This window comes from Babylonia areolata, chromosome 32 (genome assembly GCF_041734735.1).
Source record: "Babylonia areolata isolate BAREFJ2019XMU chromosome 32, ASM4173473v1, whole genome shotgun sequence".
Lineage (NCBI taxonomy): Eukaryota > Metazoa > Mollusca > Gastropoda > Neogastropoda > Buccinidae > Babylonia > Babylonia areolata.
In genome coordinates, this window is record NC_134907.1 from 10517638 (window position 1) to 10527637 (window position 10000).

The window sequence follows — 10000 nt, forward strand, 5'->3', positions numbered from 1 at the left end:
TTGAAGGTAGTTGGCAAAGATTGGCAGATCAGATACCATGTCGGAATACTGTATTTTCTTAAAATTCATGATCAATTTCAATAAAATCAAAGTTTGTTTTCTTTTCTTTGTGTAAAGAACCAGGGTATTAAGCGGGGGACGATGACTGACTCTACTAATAAGAAGCGAGTCATTTCAAAATTATAAACTGTTTTTAACTCTCTCCATACGAACGGCGAAAGAGACAGCGTTAACAGCGTTTCACCCCAATTACCACCATCAAAATATTGCAAGCGGAAGGCTCTTATACTGAAGAGGTGAATGTTGACAAAGAATACCACAATTCTGACGACGGAAGCTAAAGGTTGGGTCATTGAGACATCCACTGGACATCCGAGGGGTCTGTGTAGAGGAGAAGAGAGGACTGGCCGTACTGAGTTAGTTAAGCCTGTGTTCCAGTATGAACAAGGTTTGTTCGACTCGCCTCAACACTTAGACAACCCTTTCAAATAGGACCGTTTGTTTATGCATGTAGGGAACAAATATTTGCCGTTTGCGTAACGACTCACACTGTGGACACGAGTTTCTCTACGTTTTCAAATATAAAATGTTAACTAGTTTTTGAGAGAGAATTGTTTCATAATATAAACAAAACAGTCTCAAAGTCTGTGGCCTTTCATGCCCTGCTCTCATGGTTACCTCAGTTTCGATACCCCTCCACTTCTGTGCTTGGGGTGAGTCCTATCAGTGTCTTCAGTGTCGGCAGATTCATGGGGGGCTTTTGTTTGTGGGACGTGGTGGCGGTCTCTACTCTGGGAAGGTGTGTTTTTACATTTTCGTGTAACCTGTGCTGGAGGTTTTGAAATGGAATTGCCATGTCTTGTTTTGTCTTGTCTTATATCGTCTGAACAATCTATCAGAAATTAAGAAAACGTCGTAGGACAAGACTTGGAAAGCAAACAACGGTTCTGAATGTTTCCGTCGTGTAAAGAATAAACTTCTGATTTGCAGTTGAGGATTTCGTTTCGTTTCGTTTTGTTTTGAAACTGGTATGGAACGTTGTGTGTGTGTGTGTGTGTGTGTGTGTGTGTGTGTGTGTGTGTGTGTGTGTGTGTGTGTGTTTGTGTGTGCTGTCTTTCTTCAATGTAACTTCTTTTTCATGAATGAAGTCAGTCTTGTAAGTTATAATTCTGACGATAGTAGTGCACTAATTTTGGGACATCATTTTCTGAATGTGGACTGTTAACACGAAGTTTGGCTAGAATATGGGATAATTGCTGTTTCATTGCTACGGAATAACTTTGTGTTGACCACGACTTTATTGTATTTATTTTCAGGCATTGACAAAAAAGTGTTCTACCTCAAGCAAGGATGGTGTCGTTAAGGTACGAATTGATTTGATACACTTTGAAACATCGAAACATATTTTCTCCCATTTTACTGAAATTTTTGAGGGACGATCTTCGAATGTCCTATTTGCTGGAAAAGAAATCATGAGCAAGTTTTGTTTTAAATAATTTTAAAATCAGTGCTGCATTTTTGTGTGTGTGTTTTTTTTTTGTTTTTTTTTCTAAAACCAATCTTCATGATTTGTTGCCAGACATTTGAAGATCTTCGTGATTGTTGCGTGTGTGACTGTCATGGCTTTCATCGTCCTATATCAAGGCTTCTTTGAAACATGGAACCAAGGCTGGAAGAAACTGGCAAACACCACGCCAGCAGAGCAAGGGTTAACTACTAGCCTTCATGGAAATGTAAATTCTTCTTTCTTGATTTTTTTTCCTCTCTCTCTCTCTCTTTTTTTTTTGCAGAAGAAAAGATTTAAGTTGTTTTGCGTGACGAGAATATACTGTTCAGGTCTCTGAGGCATTCAGCAGTTGATACAACCATTGAAAAGGCTTCCTTATTATGACACTGTGACACTTTGGAAGTTCAGCAACTGCTGAACCATTGATATTTGACTCTCTTGTGTAAATAAGGTGAGCCTATGTTATAACCCGGTGTTCGGTTGTGTGTGTGTGTGTGTGTGTGTGTGTGTGTGTGTGTGTGTGATGTCTTTAGCATTGCTGTTATTCTTTGGAAATACATTGTCTGCCATTACCAAATTTGGCTTAAATATAGTAGGAAAAAAATCTTCACAGTCCTACCAATAATAGGTTTTAAATCTCCCGATTTAATCCGTATTTCCGGATCATTAACGGTTTATTTCGTTGAGGCTCGTTCCGGAACCCGAAAACACCATAATCCCATCACAGTTGCCAGAACGGCACGACATCGTTTGTCTTGTTTGCTATTACAAGAAAAGAAACACAAATTCTGGACAGAACACATACAGTGACACTAACTACACCATCGACGTGTTTACTGCATATGAATACTCTAAACTGGATACTAAATTAACTGGAATGAACATGAAAGAAAAGAATTGAATTGAACATTTCATTCAGTTTCGGTCAGCCTGTTGTCAGACTGGTTTGTGCATATCTATACATGTTGCAGTGTGCCTGAGGCAATATCAACGTCTCCAACACGGCCGCATTAGAAATGTCTTAAATAATCGAGATATATCAAGAAAACATGATTTAAATGGTGTTATTACCTCAGATACAATTATATTTTTATCGCGATAAAAAAAGACCCATTGCTATAAATATCAAATTTGGTCGAGTGACTTCAGGTCCCGTGTAGCATTGGGAAAATAATTCTTGTTTCTGAACAGAACATCCTTCTTTCGAATCCGCTAGTACCCCCGAAAACGGAGTATGGCTGCCCACATGGCGGGGTAAAAACGGTCATACACGTAAAAGACCACTCGCGTACATACGAGTGAACGTGGGAGTTGCGGCCCACGAACGAAGAAGATGAAGATCCTGCTGGCAAGTCTGTCCCCCCCCCCCCCGCACCCCCCCCCATACCCCCTAAAGCTTATCAATATTCAATATAGAACCCATTTTAAAGATTTTGTTCATCTCTTTCTTTCTCACACGATTCCTTTACTGGATACAGCGCATGTCACAAGTCAGTCCTGAAGGCCTTGACATAATCAGTACGAATCACACGTGAGTTTGACAAGGCCTTGTATTTGTATTTCTTTTTTATCACAACAGATTTCTCTGTGTGAAATTCGGGCTGCTCACCCCAGGGAGAGCGCGTCGCTACACTACAGCGCCACCCATTTTATTTGTATTTTTCCCTGCGTGCAGTTTTATTTGTTTTTCCTATCGAAGTGGATTTTTCTACAGAATTTTGCCAGGAACAACTGGGTTTTTTTGGTTTTGTTTTTTTATTGGCGTGGGTTCTTTTACGTGCGATAAGTGCATGCTGCACACGGGACCTCGGTTTATCGTCTCTTCCGAGTGACTAGCGTCCAGACCACCACTCAAGGTCTCGTGGAGGGGGAGAAAATATCGGCGGCTGAGCCGTGATTCGAACCAGCGCGCTCAGATTCTCTCATTTCCTAGGGGGACGCGTTACCTCTAGGCCATCACTCCACTTGCCTCACCTGGTTTGAGATGTGGTGAAATGAATACAGACACTCACATACCTGTATCATGATCATTCTGCGTGATTCCATGAAGAAGTAGCACATGTGTTTCAGTTTCGTCTTTCGTGACAAAACAAATGCTGTGCTTGCAATATTTGCATGGTACGCTGAATGATAATTTCCTTTCACAGGCAACAGCCTTGCAGAGAAAAACGAACCCGACACAAGTCAGTCAGGAAACTCACCACCTGTTCTTCCTGAAGGTGCACAAAGCTGCCAGCACCACCGTCCTCAATGTCATCTACCGCTTCGCCCTCAAACGTCACCTTCTGGTCCTTCTGCCCCGCAGGGGCAATAATCTTCACCAGCACAGCAAGAACTGGCAATCCAATGCTCTTCCGCTTCCACCAGGAGCAGACCACTTTGATGTGCTGTGCAACCACCTCATCTTTGAAGAGAAGTCAGTGCGACGGTCACTGCCCAAAGATGCCTTCTTTGTGGGCATTGTGAGAGAACCGTTCGACCAGTTCCTGTCAGCGTTCAAGTACTACAGGGAGAAATATAGCATAGGTTACTTGAAGAGGATTCCTGGATGGTGGCCAGATAATGTCCATGAGTATCTGAAGAAACCCTGGTTCTGGGAGATCGGACCAACCGGAAGTTTCACGAACAATCGGATGAGCGTAGACTTTGGCATGGAGCCCCATGGTTTGCGCGACGCAGCGTACGCGAAGAGCTACATCAGCTACCTGAACTCGACCTTCCACTTCGTGATGGTCAGCAACCGATTTGACGAGTCCCTCATCCTCCTGAGACGTCTGTTGGGTTGGAAGATCCAGGACGTGATCTACATGCGGAACAATGCTTTCGGGGGTAAACGGAAAATCCAGAACTTCACTGACCTTGAGAGACAGGCGCACCGGAAGTTCAACCTCGCCGACTACGAGCTGTACGAGCATTTCTCTCGGGTCCTGGACGACAAGATTCGTGCTGCCGTCGACAATTTCCAGGCTGAAGTGAAAGCTTTCAGTGTGGTCCTGAACTCCGTGCAGGAGTATTGCCTGGCTCCACGTGGCCCTGATGGAGCTGTGAAGATCGTGGCGGAGTTCTGGGGGGAAGAGTTCTTGCTGACGTCACAGATGTGTGACCTGATGACCTTGAGGGAGATATTTTTCGTGAAGAGAATGAGAAAGGCGAATGAGGAAGTGACAGGGCAGATGGTTTCTGGTTCTGGAGAGTAAATCTTTGCACACACACACACACACACACACACACACACACACACACACACACACACACACATATATATATATATATATATATATATATACAGAGAGAGAGAGAGATACGTATATTGAAAGATAATTAGATAGATACATAGATAGGTAGATAAATAAACACACACACACACACACATACACACACACACACACACACACATATATATATATATATATATATATATATATATATACACACAGAGAGAGATACGTATATTGAAGGATAATTAGATAGATACATAGATAGGTAGATAAATAAATACATATATATGTATATTATATAGAAAGAGAGAGGGAGAGAGAGAGAGAGGGAGAGATATGAAGAAATGAGTTCTAAATTATTGAGAAATAACTCGTATATCTTTCGTTATCATAAAAGCAGAGAATGAACAATATTATCAAAGGCCTTTGTAAGATCAACAAAAAGAATTCCAGTAATTTCATTGTTATCTATATTGCTGAGCCATTGATCTGCTAAATTTGTTAATGTGGTGTGACATGAATAATAAGCTCTAAATCCAGACTGGTTTGGATGAAACAGTTTAAAACAATTAAAATGGTGCAGAATATATTTATAAATAAGGTGTTCGAAAGGTTTAGATAGATCTGACAAAATATAGATTTTGTCTAAAGTTTGAAGGTTCCCAATGATCTCCATTCTTGAAAACGGGAATAGATTTAGCAAATTTTACGTTATTTGGGAAATTGTTTCTTTGAAATACATAAATCACATATCATGAATGTAAGGGATTCTGCAGGCTTTCCAAATAGATTTGTTGTAAGATTTGGATTTGACTAAACAATTGGGAATATTTTCCTTCTCCTTATTAAAAAAAAAAAAGTGCCACGCAAATTAATACTGAATGAAAAAGTCCACTACCACTTCCAGGCGAATTGGTCCTTGCTGCAGTCCTGTTCTGACAGTGCTGTTTGAGTAGCTTTTGGTGTTGTAATGTTGAAACGAAGGCGTTTTAGAGTTGTTTTGAATCTGTGGATAAAAAGGAATTTTTTTTAACCGAGAGTTCAGTCCCCTTCAGTTGTTTTTTTTTCATCTTTTTTTTCAGTGAGTTGTTTTCGAAGGTTTGATTGATATGATGGATGGTCAGTCGGTTCCCAGTTCTGGCAGAGAGGTGAACGCCAATTTCCAAAAACGACTCAGTAAGTAAGCTACAACGTTTTTGTAGGTGAATCCAGGTTGTTTACTTCTTTGGCTTAGTTTGGGTCTAAGGATATTGAAAAATTATCTGAAAAATGTCTGTTTTTACTTTGGAGGAAGGTCGGTTAAACTAAAGAATATTTCAGCTTTCTGACATTGGTTTTGGTCGAAGAAATATTGTGAATATGCTCTGGAAATCAAGGTGGAGATGTTGGTTGTGTGTTCTGAGTTTCACAAGGTGGTTTGGTGCTTTTTGACTCACTTGTGTCTATGTTTTAACCCGGTGTTCGGTTGTCTGTGTGTGTGTGTGTGTGTGTGTGTGTGTTTGTGTGTGTGTGTGTGTGTGGTAAACTTTAACATTGACATTTTCTCTGCAAATACTTTGTCAGTTGACACCAAATTTGGCATAAAAATAGGAAAAATTCAGTTCTTTCCAGTCATCTTGTATAAAACAATATTGCACCTCTGGGATGGGCACAAAAAAAATAATAAAAGAAGGCTAATTATATGCAAACTGCATTTACTGTTATATTTATATTTTTTGTATTCTCTACACTTGGCACTTTGACCTCTTATTCTGACACAACAAGAGGAGTCATTATTATCATTTTTTGTTCAAACAGGAACTTCTTTTGCTCAGCATGGAAGTTTTATTTATTTTGCAAACGTTTTGGTGCAGATAGTAAAAAAGGGAAATTACTCTGTAATTAATGCTAGGGGACTTAATTTATCGCAAGTGAGTCTTGAAGGCTTTGCCTCTCTTGTTGTTTTTGTTTTTGTCGTTGGAGACGGGAGTGTCCTTGTCGTTAGTAACACAAATTTTGCTTCGTCACAAAACAGGTTGAAGTTGACGGGGAGCAGAAATTTAGTGGGAAACTTATGGTTGTAAAAATGTTTTCAGCGGAGAGCCTTGGACGGGCTTGATTTTGGCTGTTGGGCCACTGGCGAGATTGGAACGCTTATGTGCGAGCCCCTGTTCCAACTTCATTCTTCGTCATGAAGAGGGTAGTGATAAATAACAAGCATTACATTTACCTACACTGCATAGGGCATTAAAATATGATATGAAAACCTTGTAAAATTACCTGGTTTGTAGAGGGCACTAAAATGAACAGAGAAAGCCTTTAAACTTACCTCCACTGCAGAGGGCAAAAATACATGATATGAAAGCCTTGTAAACTTGCCTGCACTGCAGAGGGCATTAAGATATGATATGAAAGACTTTAGAATTACCTGCTAATTTTGGAAGCAGAGGACATTAAGTTGTGTCTGTTGACTGATTAGGCAAAGTGATGAAATAATCCCTAACGAGTATGGTGTGAGAAAATGTAGAGTGAAGGAAGAAATAATCAAGTTGATGTGGACATGAAATTTGATAATGGAGCTGAGAATATGTCTTTGAGAAACAGTGAGAACTGGAATGAAAACAGACTTTAGTGTTTTTGTTGAAGACACACACACACACACACACACACACACACACACACACACACACACACACACACATATATATATATATGTGTGTGTGTGTGTGTGTGTGTGTGTGTTCACATCCACCAAAAAATACACACACACACACACACGCGTACACACACACACACACACACACACACACACACACACATATATATATATATATATATATATGTGTGTGTGTGTGTGTGTGTGTGTGTGTATGTGTGTGTGTGTGTGTGTGTGAACTTGGAAAAGAAGCTGCTCAAGAGAAGAAAAGTTTATTTTTTGAGACTATTTTGACTGGAAGAGTAATGGTGGTTGACAGGTGAATCTTGTTGTGGAGTGTACGATTAAAAACTGTTGATTATTAACCCATAGAAACATATATATGTTATTAAGATTTGATGAGGACTGAAAAATTAGTATGTGGACAAATATTTATGTTTTGTTTTGTTTGTGATGAAAAGAAATCAATTAGAGTTGGCAAACACTATCAACCTTGAAGTGGTCTCATTTTGTACTTGTGACTTGAAGAGTATGTGTGGTGTGTGAGAGAGAGAAAACACGAACATAACACACACTTAAATTACACACGTGAAATGAGGCTTTGAGAGACATTGGTCAAGCACATTAAATTTTGTCCCATTCCCCGCCCCAAGCATACATAACAAATGTTAACTGAACGACAATCGAATCTGCAATAGATGAAATGATTGTTGAGAGATAAAATGGGCTGGAATATAATCATATCATCATGTATGTACTGGAAGGTAAACGAGAGAGAGAGAGAGAGAACAAGAACAAGAACAGAACTTTAATCTCCAGGCCTCCGGCCCCTAGAAAGAGGTCAAAAGTACACAATATGGTGATCACTCAGCCACAACAAACTGTAAAATACGTACTAACTTAACCTGTAGAACAAAAGTGCTTCTCGTGCATAGTGAATTAATTCTAACTTTCATCATTGTTGTCACAGAATTCCTGTCGTATCTTCAGGGCATTAAATATATAAATTCATAGTTTACGAATACTGTAAACAGAACCATTCTTCATCAAGTGAACATACGATTGACCTTCAGAATTCAGATGTTTTTGACGCAGGTTATTGTAAAGGACACAATTGTTTATAAAATGGTTTTCATCTTCGATTACATTACAACGTTTACATGCGTAATTTGAATTACATTTGAATGTTCTTCTAAAAAAATGATCCATTTATTGGGAGCAAACCAAGCCGTAATTTTACCAAACAGTCCCTAAAACACTTTTTACCCACATATTCAAAATATTGCTCACACTGAAAACCAGTTTTAAACAGTCTGTAGTTATGATATATACCTTTAGACATTACTGACTCGTCCCACTCCTGCATAAATATATCTTTCATTCTTTGCTTAATTAATGACAAAAATGTTTGCTCACAACCAACGCCTTGTTGCAACCAGACATATCCAAACCCAAGTCTAAATAAAGTATTTTTTTACTAAAGACACCCAGCATTTTTTCCCCTTTCGTCTAAGTTAAACAACATCAAATATGCCTGTCTGGGTAATTGGTACACATTCATATTCAGCAACCTTAACCAGTACTTGATACACCTTGTTGCGCTATTTATATACAGTGGATAACAAGAGAGAGAGAGAGAGAGAGAGAGAGAGAATAATAATTAGGGAGGGTGTGCAGCCCGCTTTCGTGGTGGACTTTGCTCTCGCAGAGCGAGAAGTAGGTCATATGACACCACGGGCAGCCCACCACCGTAACTGGCTTCTCTGAGTTTGCACTGCCTTTGTTTGGACAACTTTTCGGCAGAGTTTATAAATGGATCAGTTCGAATACATAATGGCAGATATATGACAAGAAACACGCTCAAAAGTAAACATAGAAGACTCAAAGCAAATAATGGGTGTGAAACGGAAAGAGCAAGATGGCGGCACGTTTGTTTAGCGATTGAATATGCTTCAAAACTGAGTAAGACAACTCCTGGAAATAGACTTGAAAAATACTTAAAAACTGGTTGCAACATGTACTGATGGTTGTTCGTTTCATTGATGCTGGGGAATGTCCGGTAGCCTGAAGTGGAGTGATGGCCTCGAGGTAACGCGTCCGCTTAGGAAGCGAGAGAATCTGAGCGCGCTGGTTCGAATCACGGCTCAGCCGCCGATATTTTCTCCCCCTCCACTAGGCCTTGAGTGGTGGTCTGGACGCTAGTCATTCGGATGAGACGATAAACCGAGGTCCCGTGCGCAGCATGCATTTAGCGCACGTAAAAGAACCCACGGCAACAAAAGGGTTGTTCCTGGCAAAATTCTGTAGAAAAATTGACTTCGATAGGAAAAACAAATAAAACTGCACGCAGGGGGGGGGGGGGGGGGGGGGGGGGAAGAAAAAAAAAAAAGGGTGGCGCTGTAGAGTAGCGACGCGCTCTCCCTGGGGAGAGCAGCCCGAATTTCACACAGAGAAATCTGCTGTGATAAAAAGAAATACAAATACAAACTGGACCATGAATTCAGACCGCTGAAATCGGACTTTATACAACTGAATTTTATCATGAGTTCTTTTTTTTTTTCTTTTTTTTAAAGTGGAAAGTTACCATTTATGCACAATGTTCACCCCAAACTGGTGAGGTAAGGTAGGATGCTTGGTGGC

At 40.1% G+C, this 10000-nt stretch overlaps 1 protein-coding gene and 1 long non-coding RNA gene across 2 annotated transcripts in view; both read left to right on the forward strand.

Annotated features, from left to right (window-relative positions):
• Positions 1 to 10000, forward strand: part of LOC143276458 (uncharacterized) — a 471243-nt gene that overhangs the window by 204041 nt on the left and 257202 nt on the right. The window lies entirely within an intron of this gene.
• Positions 637 to 4803, forward strand: LOC143276693 (galactose-3-O-sulfotransferase 2-like). Its single transcript, XM_076581330.1, has 4 exons — positions 637 to 799; positions 1317 to 1364; positions 1580 to 1733; positions 3655 to 4803. Exons 2-4 carry the CDS (start codon positions 1351 to 1353, stop codon positions 4702 to 4704), a joined length of 1218 nt encoding a protein of 405 aa, XP_076437445.1. The 5' UTR covers positions 637 to 799; positions 1317 to 1350; the 3' UTR covers positions 4705 to 4803.

What these genes read in the sequence shown, in the direction of transcription:
- LOC143276693 (XM_076581330.1), top strand. An exon ending in CTACTAGCCTTCATGGAAAT is followed by an intron (nt 1,734 to 3,654) that starts GTAAATTCTTCT and finishes TTCCTTTCACAG; the next exon opens with GCAACAGCCTTGCAGAGAAA.